The sequence below is a fragment of the Hyaena hyaena genome, unplaced genomic scaffold, assembly GCF_003009895.1.
Source record: "Hyaena hyaena isolate Hyena2069 unplaced genomic scaffold, ASM300989v1 scaffold_6, whole genome shotgun sequence".
Lineage (NCBI taxonomy): Eukaryota > Metazoa > Chordata > Mammalia > Carnivora > Hyaenidae > Hyaena > Hyaena hyaena.
The window spans coordinates 3633182-3653768 of record NW_024080638.1 but is presented as its reverse complement, the minus strand read 5'-3'; the positions used below and the strand labels follow the sequence as shown (position 1 = coordinate 3653768).

At 41.8% G+C, this 20587-nt stretch overlaps 1 protein-coding gene across 1 annotated transcript in view; it reads left to right on the top strand.

Annotated features, from left to right (window-relative positions):
* Window positions 1-20587, top strand: part of ELP1 (elongator acetyltransferase complex subunit 1) — a 58899-nt gene that overhangs the window by 17515 nt on the left and 20797 nt on the right. The window contains exons 12-28 of the mRNA XM_039240047.1: window positions 938-1108; window positions 1901-2000; window positions 3929-4111; window positions 6870-6976; window positions 7297-7400; window positions 8774-8827; window positions 8912-9017; window positions 9856-9971; window positions 10296-10369; window positions 11095-11173; window positions 11273-11352; window positions 12751-12888; window positions 13009-13094; window positions 13402-13550; window positions 15654-15777; window positions 16671-16768; window positions 18649-18850. Of these exons, the coding sequence (XP_039095978.1) occupies window positions 938-1108; window positions 1901-2000; window positions 3929-4111; window positions 6870-6976; window positions 7297-7400; window positions 8774-8827; window positions 8912-9017; window positions 9856-9971; window positions 10296-10369; window positions 11095-11173; window positions 11273-11352; window positions 12751-12888; window positions 13009-13094; window positions 13402-13550; window positions 15654-15777; window positions 16671-16768; window positions 18649-18850 (1971 nt within the window). The remainder of the gene's footprint in view (window positions 1-937; window positions 1109-1900; window positions 2001-3928; window positions 4112-6869; window positions 6977-7296; window positions 7401-8773; window positions 8828-8911; window positions 9018-9855; window positions 9972-10295; window positions 10370-11094; window positions 11174-11272; window positions 11353-12750; window positions 12889-13008; window positions 13095-13401; window positions 13551-15653; window positions 15778-16670; window positions 16769-18648; window positions 18851-20587) is intronic.

Genomic DNA, 20587 nt, shown 5'->3' with positions numbered 1-20587 from the left:
AAGTTTGATTTGTTTGGTGCTTTGGTTCGGTTTATTTTTTACTTATTTGTTGTTTTGATTGGATGGGAATGTCCCTAGTGGGGGCTCCTATCCTGAGAACCATAATCCATCCTCACCCCTACCCCTGCCCAGCCCAACTCCATCAGTGGTCTTCACGAATTTACTTGCCTGGCCTCTGAAGACATTGAAAATTTTGACTTCAGGTACAGAGGAAGGCAATAGTAGGCTTGTGGCATTGGGTGTGTCAGCCTTAGCTTTTTTGTTCTGACATACATTTACACTGGTCCTTGCACCACTCCACTTGGGTTGCTTTGTTATTCGGTGTGATATTTGTTAATTATATAATCTCCGGTATGTTCAGTTCAAGTCACAGACTCTGTGTAGTATGAGGATTGGTTGGTGTATTTTATTTGATGAGGGGGAGAAAATCGGGGCAAGAAGGAGTCACCCAATAGACAGTGTACTTACTGCTGGTAACGTAAAGGACAACCTGCTTCTGAGACTGTGATGTGCGGTGGTGTACTAATTTTGTTCTGTGTGGCAGTCCTGATGCTGATTTTAAAATCATATGCTCTGTAAAGAGGACTTAATCAGATAGTTCTTATTACTAAAAACATGTAGGGAAGTGTTTTAAGGATTTTGAAGGGACTCATTCCCTTGGTTCATTGGCTTGGTTACAGGCCTGGGTTTCAAGCTAGAGCTCTTGGCTGCCTTGCCCTCATTCACAAATGTTGGACTGCTCTGGGCCTGGAGGTTGCACACTCAGTTTTCCCTGTATACTATGTTTAAGTTTATTTATGATAAAAGCACCAACCATTTTTAGAAATTGCTGTGTATTGTCTACCACCATTATTAGATAGTGCTGCTGTGTTGTCAGATGCTTATTTTACAAATGACACAGCCACGTATCTAATCTCATCTTCTCTCCCACACGCAGGCAGAGTATTGGTGACAGTCTTCCGGCAGAGTGTAGTTCCACCTCCCATGTGCACCTACCGACTGCTGCTCCCACACCCTGCAAATCAAGTCATGTTCTCTGTACACCCCCAAAAGAGCAATGACCTCGCAGTCCTAGATGCCAGTAACGAAATTTCTGTGTATAAATGTGGTATGTTCAAAAACTGTTACCAAGGTGTTCTGAACCAAGTTCCTTCTACACAAAAGCAGATTATAATATGGTGTTGCCTTGGTGGTTCCTTGCCAGTGTTTTTAAAAATTGTGAAGTTTGTGATTAGTATCATCATTATGATGATGTCTCATTGGCTTGTGGGGTTTGGGATGGGAGGGGGTTTAATCCTACTCTGGCTTATAAAAACAATGCCTTTTGTTGTTGAACTTGAAGGGTTGATTATTTAAGAGTACTATTCAACCCTGGAAGTAGCTTAGTATTTAATGCATCTTTTAACATGTTTTACAGTTTTCATTGCCTTTTGCACATACTTTCAGTTGATTTCACAGCCTTCCTAGGAGCTGTGTCAGACCTGGGGTTTTTCTGTTCTGTAGTTGAGGGAAGAGAATGCCAGCATGTTTGCAGTTTGCTTGAGCAAGAATGGACAGGGATCTCAGCTTAGGTGTTCTAGCTTCTAATCCTCTTCTCCTTCCATAGTCCCATTGCTGCCACTTCTGGTTGCTTTCTGGATTTTTTTATTTGTGAGTTCAGGATCATGCTGTAAATTAGGCTGGCACATGGTACTGTAGCCTTGTTTACAAATCGTTCTGAATCCTCAGCCTGAAAGCTAGGCAGAGATTTAAGAAAGAGGGAGATGTGGTTATTTCTAGATTGCTTTATTTCCAAAGTAGATTACCTTCTAGAACCCATTAAATGTAGGATCCAATACCCTTAGTATCAGGGAAAATGTGTGTAGTTTACTACGGTAGTATCTGCATTTTTGTTTTCTAGGTGACAGTCCGAGTGTGGACCCTACAGTGAAACTGGGAGCTGTGGGTGGAAATGGATTTAAAGTTTCTCTTGGAACACCTCATCTGGAAAAGAGATACAAGTAGGTTGTTCTTAATTACCTTGGACCTTTGTGAACAACGTATAGTTCTAAATTCAGCTTACTGTTACTCACCTGTGCCTGTTGCTGAGTGGAACAAGTAGATGGAACCCCCGGGCCCGGTGTTTCAGCCTGGTTGGGGAAGTCAGTTACCTGTGTATCTGATACCTGTATATCTGAAAGCCATGTGCTGATGAGTGGCAGTGGAGCCAAGCTGCAAGCTGGCTGAGAACCTGTTTCTGCTGACAGCCCTTGGCTCGCCAGGGAAAACCACATGGTAAAGGTGGAGATGAGGCTGATAGGGCCCAGCTGCATAAGCCAGCGTACGCGAGGGTGATGCATGCTGTTAGCATATGGCGGACTGAATGCTCAGGTCTCTGTCTTTGTCACATCCCTCACTCCAGAACTTCTGGTTGCTATGTTTTGAGTCTCCCAGGTTGGAAATCAGAATGCATTTTCCTATTGAAACAATCGTACAAACGATTAGGTATAACCGAGTACCTCAGGTACACTATAGGCATTGTAAAACCACCCCAAAGCCAGTTATTAATTATAATATCACTTCTGTAGAATCCAGGATTTGATTCTATTCTATTTGATAAGCCCATGTTTTGAATTACTGAACACTGCCTCCTGAGACCATTTATTTATAAGTTAATAGGAATGATAAATGGACTAAAATAAATAGCTGAATTTAATAAATAATATTTTTCTTAAATATATGCAATATGTATGTTGTGGGGGCTGTCTCTATAATGCTTAGTTGTTTTCAAAGAACATTTATGTGGGTTATTTCATTTCACAGAATTGAAACTACTAGAGGGCAGATTTAAGGCAAACTTGGAAGTGTGAGACAATTTATTTTTTTATTATTTAAAAAAATTTTTTTTTAATGTTTATTTTTGAGAGAGAGACAGAGACAGAACATGAGTGGGGAGAAGCAGAGAAAGAGGGAGACACAGAATCTGAAGCGGGCTCCAGGCTCCGAGCTGTCAACACAAAGCCCAGCACGGGGCTCAAGCTCAGAAACCGAGATCATGACCTGAGCTGAAGTCAGACACTTAACTGACTGAGCCACCCAGGCGCCCCAGTGTGAGACAATTTAGAATATAATTTCATTTTTAAAAGTTGAGAGTCTAGCTAGCTCTAAGTCATTTAGAAGATTTTGTGAAGGACTTGAATACTTGTTCCTTGAAGAAGAGATCAGGTTAGGACCATAGAGAGGGACCAGGAGTGTTGGCTGTGGTGGGCGGAAGCATATTGGTGGGAACCAGAGGTGGGAAGGCCCCTGTGTGGGGAAGAACACAGTGGAGGGACTGAGTCCAGGGAGAGCTCGGTGAGTGGGAAGATCAGGGTAGCGACCCAGCGTCTTCGGTGCGTGCTGAGGATTTGCCGCTTTAGCTAAAAGGCAGGATAAGTAGCCATTACGAGTTCCTGCCTGAGGTGACAAAAATGTGCTCTCCTCTGATGTATTAATGCTACAGGAGGAAGGTATTAGAGGCCAGAGATACCATCTCCCAGGCTAGTTAGTCGTTTTGATGTGAGATACTTAAAAATAACCCACTCTGTCGAGACTCAGATATCTGTTGGAGCCTGGTTTGAAAGCTAGTAAGTGGTGACCGTGAACAACCTCTGGGGCTTGTTACTGTAGGGCCCGGGGCAGGTAATTTTCTTGTGTAGTCAGTTTCCTGAAGTATTCTCTTCAGTTTAAAGATCTCAGAATAGCACAAATCTAAATAAATGGGAAAACGTTGTTAAGCCAGGCAAACATTATTTGTGGATTTTGTGGTATTTGGCATTACCTCAGGTTTTGTCGTTCCAAATAATTAGCTGACTGTAGACAGGGTGGTTCATTCTTTCTTCATTTAGGAAAATCTCAGTGATATTAAAGTTTTATTTATGTCTTGGATATTCTTCAATATTCAAAACAGAATTCAATTTGAGAATGGTGAAGATCAAGAAGTAAACCCATTGAAGCTCAGCCTTCTCACCTGGATTCAGGAAGATGTTTTCCTGGCTGTAAGCCACAGTCACACCAGCCCACAGTCTGTCATTCACCATCTGACCATGGTACCTTCTGAGACGGATGACGAGCACGGACAGCTCAATATTAGGTATTGCAGCACTTCCCTCCGTACTGTGTGCTACTAAGCACATGGAGTGATGCTTGTGCCTTTTCTGAGTATAGGGATTTTTTTGACTTCTGGTGAGTGAGTTTGAGGGCAGTAGCTTCCTCGTTAAATATCCTTAGAGGGTTAAGTGTAGTTTGTAAGTCATGTCAGAATATAAACCTTAATATGTATTAAGAAGTGGTAAAACATAGGGCAAATACCATTAGATGGGGTAAAACCTTCTGTAAGATGCGATAAATTTTTTTAAATGTTTTTATATATTTTTGAGAGAGAGAGAGCTCATGCAAGCAGGGGAGGGGCAGAGAACAAAGGGGACAGGATCCGAAGCAGGCTCTATGCTGGGCCTCGAACTCACCCAACTGTGAGATCACAACCTGAGCTGAAGTTGGACGCCTGATCGACTGAGCCACCCAGTCTCAGTAATTGTATTCATGTACCTCATTTGATGTGGTGACTTTAAAATACTTCTGGCTTTCTCATCTGTCTGTTCTGTTTGGTGCTTGACTGCATTTACTACTAGAAAGCGTCTTTTTTCTTTGCTAAGTTTCACTGCTTCCTGGCCCCTGAGTTTTGCTTTGATTCCAGGCTGCACCTCTGCCATGGAACAGGTTTTATTTAATGGCTGCTGTTTTCTGTAATGCAAGCCTTGTTGTAAGGTAGATGGCATTGCCTTGACAGCTCTGAGAATCCAGTGTCAAAACGTGGCACATTAAGCATATTGATACTGTTGGTATTAATCTTCAGATTCATTTGTAATTTAGGGTCTCCTGGTTAGATTTTGATTCTGAAAACCCTTGTTGCAAGATTAGGAGCCTCTCCTTACGGTATACACAAAACATGTTGTAATGTAGTCATTGATTCCTTATCTTTGACTCAGAGTGCTTCATATTTTTAAAAAACTTTTTATGAATATGTCTGGATCAAGGATATGTTCTAGCTCTATGCAACACTCATAGTTAGCTGGGAGCTTACTTTTAAAAAGCAGAGCGGATGGGAGGGATGCGTGAAGTAGGCAAAAGGGATTAAGAAGAGTATGTGTTGTGATGAGAGCTGGCTGATGGATGGAACTGTTGAATCCCTATGTTGTACACCAGAAACTAATATAATACTGTGCTACCTACATTAGAATTGAAATAAAAACTTAATAAAAATAAACAGTAATAAAAACAAAGCACTTTACATCAAAAACACCCAAATTGTACAAATTTCTGCTTCTCCAAATTTGAAATTCTTTTTTTTTTTAAATTTTTATTTATTTTGAGAGAGAGTGCTCACATTTGTGGGAGAGAAGCAGAGAGACAATCCCAAGGCTCTGCACTGTCAGTGCAGGGGCTTGATCTCATGACTGTGAGATCCTGACCCGAGCTGAATTCAAGAGTCAAATAACGTAAGCGACTGAGCCACCCAGGCGCCCCTGAAATTCTTTATCATTAGTTTGTAGAAAGAAAAGCTAGATCATCTCATTTGCTGTGAAGGAAATCAGAAGTCTTTTAAAATATATTTCTGCTGGGGCACCTGAGTAGCTCAGTCGGTTAAGTGTCGACTTCGGCTCAGGTCACGATCTCACCATTTGTGGGTTCGAGCCCCACGTTGGTCTCTGTGCTAACAGCTAGCTCAGAGCCTGGAGCCTGCTTCAGATTCTTTGTCTCCCTCTGTCTCTGACCCTCCCCTGATCACACTGTCTCTCTCTCTCATAAATAAATAAAAACACTTAAAAAATTTAAAAAAAATATGTTTCTGCTGCTTTGACTTTTATTTCTCAAAAAAAGCTATTGTGTCCGTATAAAATATTAATGTCACTAGGAGATATAAAGTTCCTCAGCTTACAGGGCTTAATAGCTGACATTTATCATAGCTTGCATTTTGTAAAAGATACTCTTTTAAGTGCTTTACCTATAGTAACTCACTTAGTTCTCACATTACCTCTTTGAAGAGTGTGTTATTAGCACCCTTGTTTTACAGCTGAGACCACTGAGGCACTGAGCAGTCAAGTAACTTGCTTGACATCATGCAGCTAGAGCCTGTATCCAGTCCCATTCAGTCTCACTCTGGAATCTGTTCTCTTCAACCGTCACAGATCATTTATCCTCACAAGATTTGGGGCATTTTGAGTATTTTGTAGATTGGCTGAAAACTCTTTGAATAAATGTTAGCATTGGCAGCATTTGCTTTTATTGTTCTCTTCCACTTCAGTCAAGACATGTCTATTCTCTGTTCATGGACATAGGAAAATACATAATGAAAGTAACAGATTCTCCTCTTCCCTATAATGAAGACCCACAGACTGTCATCAATGAATATGATAGCAATAAGAGATAGTATGCTTGTTTTCCTATAGATTCACTGCTTTTAAGGCAGTATATATTTTAAGGAGACAGAAGTGACACCATGCATGTCCATTGAAGGTGATAAGTTGTATTAAGTTGCTGCCAGCATGGGAGTGATGACCTCACAGTGTAGACACCTAGTTTATTGGCCTTGTGGAAAAACAATGTCATGTGACAGATAATCTATGTGGGCCACTGCTTGCAGTATTTATCAGTGTGTGTGTCTGTGTGTGTGTCTGTGTGTGTCTGTGTGTGTGTGTCTGTGATATATATATTATATTGAAATAGGCAGTGCAGCCCAAAGGGAAATTATTTCTTTCTTTTTCCATTCTGCAAAATCAGTGAAATGCTACTATTTTTGAGAGTCAAGTGGTCTGTTCACACCCCCATTCCCCTGTTTTTACTTTTGTCAGTTCATCTGTGACAGTGGATGGAGTCATAATCGGTCTGTGCTGCAGTTCCAAGACCAAGTCAGTAGCATTGCAGCTGGCTGGTGGCCAAATACTTAAGTACCTTTGGGGTGAGTATCAGAATGTTAGGAAAGCATGTTTATGATAAATGTTTAATTCTTGAGAATGTGTGCTTGTGAATTTCTTGTCAGTGCTGCATTGACTGTTAGGTCTTTTAACTATCCTGGAAACCCCAAAGCTATAGAGTGGAATTGGCAGGTGTATTCTGCTTCTGTTTTCTCCTGTAGTGGACTGGAGTATTCTATGAGTTTCCAAAATACATTTGGAAAGTGATCCAAATTGCATGTTAAGTGTTTCAGCAAGTATTGATGTGACAGTGGTTTACAGCGAGCACAGCGGCTTGTTATAAACCTCAGCTCCCCTCCTGCAGAGGCACCCTCTCTGGCTGTTGAACCATGGAAGAACCCTAGTGGATTTCCTGTTCAGTTTCCTTATCCATGCACACAGACTGAATTGGCCATGATTGGAGGAGAGGTAAGTGAACACAGGGCATAAAAATTTACCTCTTGGAACAGTGGCCCAGGAACTGATGGCATTAGGTGAAAGTAGATCTGGGTCTCCACTTACTCTCAGGGCAACAGTGAGAAGTTCCTGAGCCTCAGCTTCTTCATCCATGAAATGGGATCAAGAGATTATCTGACATGTAGTAATTAGCTGATTCCTTTCCTAGGAGGTCTGAATTAAAAGATAGGAAAATGCAGTTGGCAGATGTTTATCTCCTGTTGTGTAGATAATTCGGAGTTTTGTTAAATACTGTTCATGGAAAACAGAAAGGTAATCTTGAAAATAGTGTTCAGTGGATTGTCATTCATCAAATATTGGAATGTCTATAATTATGGCAGATGATAGGATACAGTGGTTACAGAACAAACCAGCTGACTAATCCCTGCTCTTCTGGAATTGGCAATCTATCTGTATAGGTATTGATTATCCCCTCTGATAGATTGAAGGAAATGAACAGGGTGTGGTGGTAGAGAGTATTGAGGTGTTTGGGGGCTAATTAGAGGATGGTACCAGAAACCCTCTCTGACATGAGTTACATCCTGAGATATGAAGGGAAAGAAAGCTCTGTCCCTGGGTAGGGGAGAGTGTTCCAGTGAGAAGGAACTGCATGCACCTTGAACTTGGAAAGAGCCCGGCTTATTCAGGGAACTGAGTGGAAGTAGTGTGGCTAGACCTTTGTGATAGGCTGTAGGAAGGAGTGTGGGTTTGTTTATTTCACAAGGATTGGAAAATTTTAATCGGGGAGTGGGATGATCTTCACGCTCTGAAAGGTGATTCTGGCTGCCCAGCGGAGAGTAGGTAGGAAAGGGCCGAGAGTGGAAGGACTGTGGGAGAGGAGGTGGTGAGAGGCAGGCAGGGATCTGCTTGAGACACACACGGCAGATGGGAATCCGGGGTGCTGACGGATTGGATAGCGTGCTACTCCACTTTGCACTGAGCCGACCACATCTCAGGTGTCTGTATTTAGTCTTGATGATGTGAACTTACAGGTGAAGCCACCGGGCAATAGAACTATGTAATAATAGACAAATTAGGTTTAACTAGTTGGGTTAGAATTGTTTGTAATTTCAGGGTTGGTGTTTTTTTTTAATGTTTCATTATTATTTTTTTATTATTATTTCTGAGAGAGAGAGAGAGAGAGAGAGAGACCGCATGAGCAGGGGAGGGTCAGAGAGAGAGGGAGACACAGGATCTGAAGCAGGCTCCAGGCTGTTTTGTCAGCACAGAGCCCGACGTGGGGCTCAAACCCATGAACCGTGAGATCATGACCTGAGCTGAAGTTGGACGCTTAACCAACTGAGCCACCCAGGCGCCCCTGTAATTTCAGTTTTGTTTCTTTGCAGGAATGTGTCCTTGGTTTGACTGATAGGTGTCGCTTTTTCATCAATGACACTGAGGTATCAAGGCTGGGTTTAATGTTGGATCCTTTTTATTGTTGGCTCCAAGAAATAAAGCTAACTTTCCCCTTTACCTTACTGTAGGTTGCTTCAAATATCACATCATTTGCTGTATGTGGTGAATTTTTGTTGTTGACAACCCATTCCCATACCTGCCAGTGTTTTTGCTTGAGTGATGCTTCGTTTAACAGTAAGTGTCCAGTGTATAAGTTAGAAAACAGTCCCTTTTCTAATATTTTCTGTCCTTTGAAGTCTTGATGACTTTAAAGTTCACCACTTAATCTGACTTTTTATCACAGAGTCCTAGACTGTGAGAAAACCTTTAGAGTTCATATACTTAGCCCCTAATCATAGCACAATATCTCAGTTCAGTATTCTACACCAGTTAGGAAAGAGTTCCAGAGAAAGAGATCTTTCCTGAACCAGAACATTGTAAAATTAAACAAAATCCTTTTTAGGAGTATATAACTAAATCCAGTGTTGTACTTTGAGTTACTATGTAGATACAGACTGGCTCTCACTTCTTTGTAATCTTCCTTTGCTCACTGTGGCCACCCTCCATTGTATATCTGAAAGACTCCATCTTGTGGTTTATAGGAAACTGTCCCAGTTTTTCTTGAATTCCACATATGCCTTCCCCTTACTGTGTGTGTGTTTTCTTATTCTAGAAAACTTCCCCTTGTTTCTTTGCTTCCAACTTGAAAACTGGGACCCTTTCACAGATGTGATTATAGTGTACTGATAATGCAAATAAGAGAAGCTGCCCAGTCCTCCCTATGTTTTCTAACTCATTTGAGAAGCTCTGTGTGTGAATATGCACAAGGGCTCTGTGAAAGAGAGGGCAAGTTCCCCGAATGAGGTTGTTTGTTAGGAAGGCTACCAGTCTTGTGGCTGAGTGGGAGAGCAAAGGGGTATGGTTGTTAGTTGCTTTCTTCTAGTTTGGAGGATATGTTCCGTTTTGACTGCAGTTAATGGAACATGGCTTGTCGTGACAGTGATTCTCATGGCTTAGCCAGTGGTGTCTTTAGCATTACATGCAGGTCTGAGCAACAGCCACGTGTCTAAAGGGGAATCTGTGCGGAAGGTGGAGAGGGGTTCACGTATTGTTACCGTTGTGCCCCAGGACACCAAGCTTATATTACAGGTAAGCTCATTTTTCTGGCTATTCTTCTGATTGTCTTAGACCTCTTACACTTGTAATAATTTACCATAGGCCATTCTTTGCTCAGTTGTTTGCTAGCTTTATACAAAGGGGTGTTGGTACAGGTGTGCCCAGCAAGTCTGAAGGGGAAGCTTCTCTTGGAAGTCAAATAAATATTGAGCACAGCTAGATTCTGCTGAAAGTGTGGTCATTTTATAGTATTGTGGTAGTTCTCTATGAAGAGATGAGTTAGGTGAAGTAACGTATCCTGGGTATTTAAATTTTTTCTGTTAAATTAAAAACATTATTGTTCTGATTTATTTTAAGATGCCAAGGGGAAACTTGGAAGTTGTTCATCATCGAGCTCTGGTTTTAGCTCAGATTCGGAAGTGGCTGGACAAGTAAGAACCATGTATATGACTAGTTTGCTTGTTGTTAGAACTTATGTGTGAAGATAATAAGTATTCTATTAAAGGTTTTAAAACTTAAAAGTATGAAATTACACATCTTCAGATTCTCAGAAGCTTTTTTTCCCCCTACACTTTGATTTTAATATTATGTGGCCTGATAAATATTCCTAGTAGGAAGAATCATGAGACTCATCATACAAGACAGGGATTCCTAGCCTGAGGGGATCCATATGGGTTTTAGATGACCCGTGAACCCAGGGAAATTGTGCACCAAACTGTCTGTGTGTATTTATTCAGGCAGGAGGCCTAAGGCTCTGGGCAGATGTACAGAGGGGCCTATGACCCAAAAATGCCTAAGCCACTATTGTGAAGGAAATGATTCATTGTCTGAATTTATTTTGGGGAAACTTTATATGAGGAAGACCTTTGCTAACATTTTGTTAAAAGAGAAAGTAGACCTAAGTTCTGTGATGATTTTTCTGTCATGTGTATGTGGGGATGTCGTCCTCAGACTGCCGTGGTGGCTAAGTTAAGTGAAGAAGGTAAGTGAAGCTGATACCTGAGTTTTTAGTCTGTGAGTTGAGAGTGGAAATCCAGTGGTAGTTGTTTGGCATTTGGACTGTAATCTAATTAAAACTGGTTTGTATCATAATGAAAACATGTTGGATTGGGGATCTTTGTAAAATGACATGTCTATTCATTATGTCTTTTCACAGACTTATGTTTAAAGAAGCATTTGAATGCATGAGAAAACTGAGAATTAATCTCAATCTGATCCATGACCATAACCCAAAGGTAACTTTCTGAATTGGATATTACCTCTAGCTTACTTAAGACTTGAACTGATGTGATTGGAACTAAAATTTTTTACCCTTTTTTTTTTTCTTTGGGTAGGTATTTCTTGAAAATGTGGAAACCTTCATAAGACAAATAGATTCTGTAAATTATATCAATTTGTTTTTCACAGAATTGAAGTAAGTATTTTGAATAATTTATGAGTATCATATTCATAAGTTGTCTCATTTTGGAAATCAGACAAATAGCTACAGGAGAAATATTAACTTTCTGTTTAGTGTCTTTTTTTTTTATCACTGTAACTCTAACATGCCACTTAGAATAGATTTTTGCTCTTTTCCTTTTTAAAAATAGCTTATTTAAAACTAAGACTCACCATGTTCTTTAGAATTATAATTGACTATTTTTAAGTGTATATATATACTATTTGTCCTATGAAATTAAAGTCAAATGGTCTGCTTTTCTGTAATGACTTTTTTCCAACTTAAAAAACTCTAAACATACAAGAAAAGTTGAGATGTCCTGCGAGCATCCTATACCCTCACCTAGATTCTGCGGTTGGTATTTTCCTATATTTGCTTTAACATGACCTACCATCTGTCCATCTGTCATTCACCTTTTTTAAGGCAAATTAAAAAATCTTTTTTAATGTTTTTAATTATTTTTGAGAGAGAGAGAATGAGTGAGGGAGGCAGAGAGAGGGAGACACAGAATCTGAAGCAGGCTCCAGGCTCTGAGCTGTCAGCACAGAGCCCGATGTGGGGCTTGAACTTGTGGTCTGCGAGATCATGACCTGAACTGAAGTCGAATGCTTAACAGACTGAGCCACCCAGGTGCCCCAGGGCAAATTTTAAGTTAATTATAGACATCAGTCCACTTTATGTCTCAATATGTCACTTTATATAACGCTGATTAGAGTGCATTCTCTGCATACAGGGTAACCCCAGCAGGTCAGATTCATGTGTGATGAAATGGACAGATCATAAGTGTACCGTCTAGGGAATTCTGACCAGCGTGTAGTTCCATGTAACGCAAACCTCTGTCAAGATAGAGAACATTTTCTTCATCTCAAAAGTTCTTCCAGACCTCTTGTCAGTCAGTCCCATCCCTACCTCCTAGGCAACCACTCTTCTGGGAGTTTCACCATAGATCGGTTTTGCCTATTGAAGAACTTAATACAAGTGGAATCATATAGTATTTTTTCTTCTTTGTAAGTTAAGCTGCTTTCACTCGGCATGTTACCTTGAGAGTCCCCCGTGTTTTTGCTGGTATCACTAGTTGATCCATGTGGTGTGCTGTAGTGCAAATATACTACAGCCTGTTTATTTGTTCCTCTGTAGTTGGACACCTGGTCTGTACCCACTTAGGGGCTAATGTGAATATAATACCATTGTACAAGGTTTTCGGGACATGTTTTTATTTCTGTTTGTTTCTTCATTTTCCGTCTAATGTGAGTATAACGAAACTGTTCTCCAAAAGCCATTTTTATTATCTCATCAGGATACCCGAGTATATGTAAGTCATTTGGTAGAGAGGACACATGTTCAGTTAGTGACCTTTTAATAATTTGTTCTTAGGGAAGAAGATGTTACGAAGACCATGTACCCTCCACCAGTTACCAGCGCTGCCCAGCTGGCCAAGGATCCTGATGGGAAAAAAGTAGACCTGATCTGCGATGCTCTGAGAGCAGCCATGGAGAACATAAACCCTCACAAGTGTGTGTGCTGTCATTAGTTGGCGTCTTTTAAGGCCCAGATGTGTACTATTGTCCCTATGCAGAGACTCAGAATGTCCTTCATTCTGCTCATTCTGGTGTTCTTCACTCACTACCTCAGGTACTGCCTGTCCATACTCACCTCTCATGTGAAGAAAACAACCCCAGAACTGGAAATTGTGCTGCAGAAGGTACACGAGCTTCAAGGTAGAGACCCTTTCACGCACGGTGTTTAACAGGACCTCAGGGGTTCACCAGGCTTCCAGGCTTCTGGAGATCTCATTAACAACAGTTCAGTGCCACATCACAGATTTGATATGTGACTTTTTGGACATTTGAAGACCTGTGTCAGTTTCTTTGAGCACTGCCCTACAAAGCATGTACAAAAGAAGTCATATGGTGTCCAGTTTGGTCCAGAAATTTTGTTACTTTGTCTTTATGGTTATGTTGCTAGATGCATGGGTTTTTTCCCCCACATGGCTCTGTTCTATCTTGTTTTCTTACACTCTGACAGGCAATGCTTCGCCTGTTGCCGATGCTGTGAGTGCTGAAGAGGCCCTGAAGTATTTGCTGCTTCTGGTAGATGTTAATGAATTATATGATCATTCTCTTGGGACGTATGACTTTGATTTGGTCCTCATGGTGGCTGAGAAGTCACAGAAGGTAAGTGGACTTTCCACTTTAACATGCTTTTGGTTCTTGTTTATGTAATCATGGTGGTATGAAACCCTGTCTGTCCTGATGGTGCAGTCTTGTCTGATGCTAACACTGCGTGTACAAGCCTAGAGGCGGATCTGTGATTTTGCAGGGCTCACACTCCTAAGCCTCATTCTGTATCATAGTTCTGGGCTTATCAAAGTGATTTGGTTGCTAGGTTGAACAAGTGAAATAAAGTGACTTCATTATCTGTAAGAGTATGGTCATGTGTGTGAACAAATTCTCTTATAAAAAGGAATAGAGCAAATGACTCCTATTCCAATCCAGTTCCTTGTTGCCTAGCTGTTTTTCCCAGTGGAAAGTGGGAACACAGAGAATGGAAAGGTTTGTGGCCTCTTGTCCCACCTTAGCTTGCTCTAGTAGAAAAGTTGGGGCACCTCTGGTTTATACATTAAAAAAAATTTTTTTTTAATGTTTATTTATTTTTGAGAGAGAGAACATGAGCAAGGGAGGGGCAGAAAAAGAGAGGGAGACACAGAATCCGAAGCAGGCTCCAGGCTCTGAGCTGTCCGCACAGAGCCTGATGCAGGGCTCAGACTTGGGAACGGTGAGATCATGACCTAGGTCAAAGTTGGATGCTTAACCAGCTGAGCCACCCAGGTGCCTCTGTACAGTTTTTAACCTGTTTTTTGCAGCATTAGCTTCATCCTGTCATTCCTCTCTTCGCTCTTGCCAGAGTGACCTTTGCCCAAAGGAAATTTTGATCTTTCACTGTTTGGCTTATAATCCTTCATGGGCGCTCCCCATTGCCATAGAATACAGTTCACAAGCCGTGGTACTGCTTAACACCACCCCCACCGACCCCCACCCTGGATATGGTGCCTGTGCTCATCTCTTGATGTTGTTACTTTCTCTAAATCTGCAGAGGGGAGGTGATGCTTTTGTCCCCACAGCCACCACATGGCTTTGCTGGTAGCATTATTTCTGCTTGCCATAGGCCTATGGGCTTTCACCACTCTCACCCCTCCATTCACCAGGCTAATTCTCATTCACCTAAGGCAAAGGATGCCAAAGTAGCATTGTCCCAGTAATCCATTCTTGCCTTGCCCACCACCCAGGGACTGGAAGACATGGGCCTCATGTGCTTCCACTGTACCCAGTGCCTACCCTTCCCTGCATATCATTCTAGCTCCTCTACTAGATTGTAGGTTTCCTGAGGTTAGGGGTTTGTTGTATTTTTTATATATAGTGAATTCTTACTAAATGTTTGTTGATTGAATACTTCGGCCTGTAGTTGTGCTTTGTATTACATGCATGAGTATTTAATTATTTTTTTTCTTGTTTTTTTTTTTTTTTTTTTTTTTTTTTTTTTTTTTTTTTTTTTTTTNAATTCTTACTAAATGTTTGTTGATTGAATACTTCGGCCTGTAGTTGTGCTTTGTATTACATGCATGAGTATTTATTTTTTTTTTTTTTTGTTTTTTTTTTTTTTTTTTTTTCCTGTATACTTAGTGTATATTTAACCTGTCTGCCCAGTGAAATTGCATTAAGAACAGGGAGCATCTGATTTTTAGAAAGAACAATTTTCAGGGCATAGCACAAAGCTACAGATAGTCAGTGCTAATAAAATCCTGGTTGGCAGGGCCTTAGAGTTTTGTGTTTAACTTAGTACAATTTTACCTTTGTTTTAAAACTTGCAGAGGGAGGGCACGAAATGTCATTCAGAGAGCTCTGAGTGCAATGCTTTCCACTTCCAGAGACATTTGGACGCATTTGTTGAATATTTTCTAGGTTAGAACCGTGTTTTCCTTATTAGCCTAGAAAATAAATGATTGTTGTGAGACTACATGAGAATTCTTCATCATTATTCTCATTGTAAACAAATAATGCCTATATCTATGTCAAAGCATTTTTGCCAAAACTTGTTTCATGAAGTTTCATTTGATCTATTATACAATATATAATTAATATATCAACATAGCACATATTTTAAAAATTATATAGCTTTGGGTTTATTGATATAATTGTTACGTATTTGTATTCTTGTAAATGAATGTAATTATAAGCAATAAAGGTCTCTTATTGGGTTTTTGTTTTTTGTTTTTTGAGGATCCCAAAGAATATCTTCCATTTCTTAATACACTTAAGAAAATGGAAACTAATTATCAGCGGTTCACCATAGACAAATACTTGAAGCGATATGAAAAAGCCATTGGGCACCTCAGCAAATGTGGTAAGTGTGAGGATTAGTAGGTTTATTTCTGCTTCAGACCTTCTTTGGAGCTAGGCAGGGTTTAAGTTAAAGTGTTAGCTTACACGTAGACATAAATGGATTTCAGTTTCCACTCCTGAAACCGAAACACGGTTATATGTGTGCATCTTATTTTATCATATGTTCTAAAAAGCTGAAAGCAAAGCAAATGAATTTTAATGAACTGGAGGAGCTCCCTAACTAAAAATATAGAGCAGATCCTTTTTGGGTTAAGGATGATCACCCCGTAAACTCATTTCAGTATCTCGGGATGGAAATTGGTTGATAGTGCGCTCTTCTCCCACGGTACTTGCAGACACCTGAGGGAAGCGGGGCTTGTCTGGAGTGAGCAGCCATGCCTGCTGGCAGCTCCCAGAAGGACGCACTTGTAGTTGGTAGTGACGGGTAGGACAGACACTTGCCAGTTTTGCTTCATCCCACCCCTGTCCCACGCTGGAGCTGCTGACTTCAGCAGTTGCGGCTCTTTCCCGAGAGCTAGGATGGGGAGTTATTTGGGTGTTATTAAGTGTCCTTGGACAGTCTGATTGAGCTGGGCTGGGATAGGACTCAGGCATCTGTATGGTTGATAAGCTCCCCAGGGGATTCCAGTGAAGGAGGGTGAGAAAACACAAGGTTGGGTCATTTATCAGGGGTGTGTATAAATTCCTTTTCAGTAGAACTCAGTGCGTCTCACACCTTTCATCTGCCATGGTGCTTTGCTATAATTAAAATTCTTTGATCCTGTTCTCCTGATACTCTGATTCTGCAGATCTTACAAAGGTCCCTTGTTAACTTTGTTTAAGGACCAGTGGTATAAATGAAATTTGTTATGCTTGCAAAGTCTTAAACTTGTGTGCATGAATCTTACTCCTCAGGACCCGAATACTTCCCAGAGTGCTTAAACTTAATAAAAGATAAAAACTTGTATAAGGAAGCTCTGAAGTTATTTCCATCAGACTCGCAGCAGTACAAGGTGAGTGGTGTGCGAAATGAGGCTCTTTTGGTGATGCGCCTTAGCTGGAAAGGGTGTAAGGATCCTAAGTCTGTAACACCCTTCTTGGTTTCAAGGTTTATCTTGAAACAAATTAGCCTCACCTTGAACTCTTATCTGGGAGAATGGCCCTGACCTGCTCCTGTTCTGAAGAAGCTGCCCAGGCTGGAAGCCTAGGCCTCGCCCCCCATTTCTCATCATGAATACCACTTGATGAATGGCAGCTTCTCCATAGGGTTCCCTGCTTCCGTCCCACCCCTTGCTCCAGCCCAGCCTTGCAATCACATGACTGATCATCCTGAAAGGTGTAGATCTTTCTCAGGTAGCGTAGGATAAAGGGATAAAGTTTGGTTATTTGTCTAAATGAACATCCATTTAGATTTTCTTATATGCCAGATACTTTGCTAAATGAATTATATGAGTCTCGTAACAGCTCGATAGGGTGAGCAGATGCAGAACCAGCTTGCCTCAGGAGCTGGAGTGTCAAGCTGCCGAACTGAGCCCGGAGCCTATGCCAGTGACCACTGCTCAATCCTTGCCACCCTCAGGCCATGTGCACGTGGTCCGCAGATTGCCTGTGTCTCTACGATCTGGTTCCTGCCTGTTTCGTTAGCATTGGCTGCCTCTTCCAGGCCTCCCCCTGCCCCTTTGTTTAGCCCCAGTTGTCCTTCAGCTCTCAGATCTCCTCTGCCAAAAAGCCATGCCGGGGCGAGGTGCCCCACACTGAGCTCCCAGAGCACCTTCTTCTCACTTCAGTGGCGGCACGTAACAAACGGCTGATGCACTGATTTGTCTCCCCAGCCGACCATGGGCTGCTTAAAGGCAGAGGCTTCGTGTCGTATTCCTCTTTGTGTCCCTGCCTGCATGGAGCCCAGGATAGAGAATTTGGCCAGTGGCTGCCTCTTTGCTTGTATTTTCATTCTCTCTTCCTCCGTCTGGTTTTCTATCTTGTCCAGTCACACCAGCCTTCTTGCTCTTCCTCCCTAGGTATTCCATCCACATTCCTGCCTGATGGCCATGGTGCCTTCTATAGCCCTCGGCCTGAATACTCTCCTGGAACCCTTCACATGGCATATTCTCCTCACAGCCCTCCGAAATAGCACTGTCTTCACTCTGTCTCTTTAGCACTATGTCACAGACTGTATTGTGTTTATAATCCTTTCCCTGTCACAATGAGAAAGAATGAAATCTGGCCATGTGTAGCAACATGGATGGACCTTGAGGGTGTTATGCTTAGTGAAATAAGTCAGGCAGAGAAGGACAAATGTCACATGTTTGCACGTATGGGAGGATTAGGAGGAACTTACTGAAGACCATGGGGGAGAAGAAGGGGGGAAATGGTGGGGGAAAGGGAGAGAGGCAAACCATGAGAGACTCTTGAATGCTGAGAACAAACTGAGGACTGATGGGTGTGGGGGGGAGGGGGGAGATGGGCATGGAGGAGGGCACTTGTGGGGATGAGCACTGGGTGTTATATGGAAACCATTTGACAATAAACTGTTTGTAAAATTAAAAAAAAAAAAAGATGAAGGAAAAAGAAAAATAATCCTCTCCCTGTTGCCACGAGAGTGGGAACTTGATGGTGGTTCCTGTTAGTGTTTGGTGTCTTGCTTCTTTTTATTTTTTGCATCGCCGTGTGAGTCCCACTGCTGTGAATAGTACTCAGTAATTATTTGTTGAGTGAACACATGGTATGTCCTCATTAAGGTTTTCAGTGGAAGAATGATCGAATTCTCTAATTAGCCACAGGATTTTCATAAGGAATTCAAGAGATTTTCCAATGTAATTGAAGCAGCCTCCATCGGAGGTTAAAAACTGGCCGTCACCTTTCCTTACCAACCCTATGTCTCCTCTTGCCATAGGAGATCAGCATTGCTTACGGGGAACACCTGACGCAGGTGCACTCCTATGAGCCAGCCGGGCTCGTCTTTGCCCGCTGTGGTGCCCACGAGAAAGCTCTCAGTGCCTTTCTGGCGAGTGGCAGCTGGCAGCAAGCTCTGTGCATGGCAGCCCAGCTTAACTGGACCGAAGACCAGCTGGCGAGCCTCAGCAGAACTCTGGCCGGTAAACATGGTGGTTTAGGCTCTCTAAAGTGACTACTTACCCGAAGGTTTTTTGTTTCTTCCTCTCTTTGGCAATTTTGCAAGTAAATTTAGGGCAGCATACCTTGAGACAGTCTCATGTTCACTAATAGCAATTGACTAGATAATTTAGAATGGTTAAGTGAGAGTCCCGAAACATTGGTGTAATAAAGACAGCTTCTGTCTTCTCTCACGTAACGACTGAGACAGTCTTCCGCTGTGTGGCTCTGTCATCTCGGGCAGCTGGTTGTAGATGGATTTTCTCCATATCTGCATTCCAGTCCTTAGGAAGGGCAGAAAGCTAGAGCCCTAGAGAACACTCTGAGTTGGAAATGATCTCAGAGTTACACCATTACTGCTGTTCCATCTCATTTGCCAAACCTTACATCACACAGCCACACCTAGCAGAGTAGCTGCGCAGCCATGGGCCCTATGAGAAGGTGAACGTGAGTTTTGGGGTGGGGCCCTTCAGTTATAGACGGTAGATTTTTGGGAACAAGAATAGCATTTTTCAAAAATGAGGTGAAAGAAGAGGCTAAATGTGGAAGCATTCTGAGAGCAGAGGCAGGTTAGCTGGGTCAGGGTCTAGGGATTGTCTGATCCAGACGGAGGCTCCACCAGAGTGTGACTTGTTTGAGTGGCAGAGAGCTTCAGGACCGCCTGCCTGGGAGGCGAGGTGAAAAGGGACCCTGTCCTCTCAGCTGTGCTTGAAGTAAGAGACAGGTATATTTTCACCTCCCGTTTTAAGAGTTTTAAAAATACTGTTACGGTTTTTTAAAAAAAAAAGTGCAGTCTTGAAAAAATTCCAGATTAAATCCTATTAAATATATGTACATATTCTCCTTAGTTATTTGCATTATTTTTTTTTTCCTGTGGTCATAAAAATGGGCAAGGTTATCACTTTTCTTTTTCTGGCATTTTCTGGTAATTAGATCTATAGGCTCTTCTATAAGCCCTCTCAGTTTCCTTGGTGAACTCTTTATTTTTTGAGAATTCCCTATATTAGGCCTATTAAGTATTCATTCTGGCTCCATTGTTACTTCTGCCTCAGAAACTTAGGTTTTGATAGTTTATACCTTCCAGCGCTGTTCTTAGGATCTATTATTTTTTCTTACATTCTTTACAACTCTGAGTTTTCTATTTGTCTTGCCTTATGGTTTACACCAAGGTCTCCCACATGGTTAGCAAAAAAGGTGGGGGAGTCAATGGTCAAAGGTTTTTCAGAAATTTTATAAGGTGGAGCCACTTCATGTGCACTTGAACTTAGGCAGTTTGCGCAAGAAAAGAAAGACAGCTGTTTAAATTGTGGAGATGATTCTACCTGTTTCTGTCAGGGATGATGTGCATGGGAGTTTGCGTGCAGGGATGATGTACATGGGAGACATGATTCTGCCAACCCTGTGGTCAGCTCCGGGTCGGTGTGCCTCTTGCAGCAGAGTCATCTCAGCTGTGCCAAGGGACTCTAAAGACACTCCATGACCCCTAAGCCCGCTACCTTCATCTTTGCTCAACCAAGGCACAGCAGTCTCTTCCTGATTGAGGAAGAAATGGATGAGGGAGAGATGCTAGGCCAGTCTCCCATACGTGTGCCTTTGTAGGCATTTTTCATGGCTAATTTTGAGTATACGTGATTTTCACGTTTCCTGCTAAATTTAGATTGTAACTGCCATTTAAGATAAGACTCCATGGTATTCCTGCCTACTTCCTAACAAGTTCACAA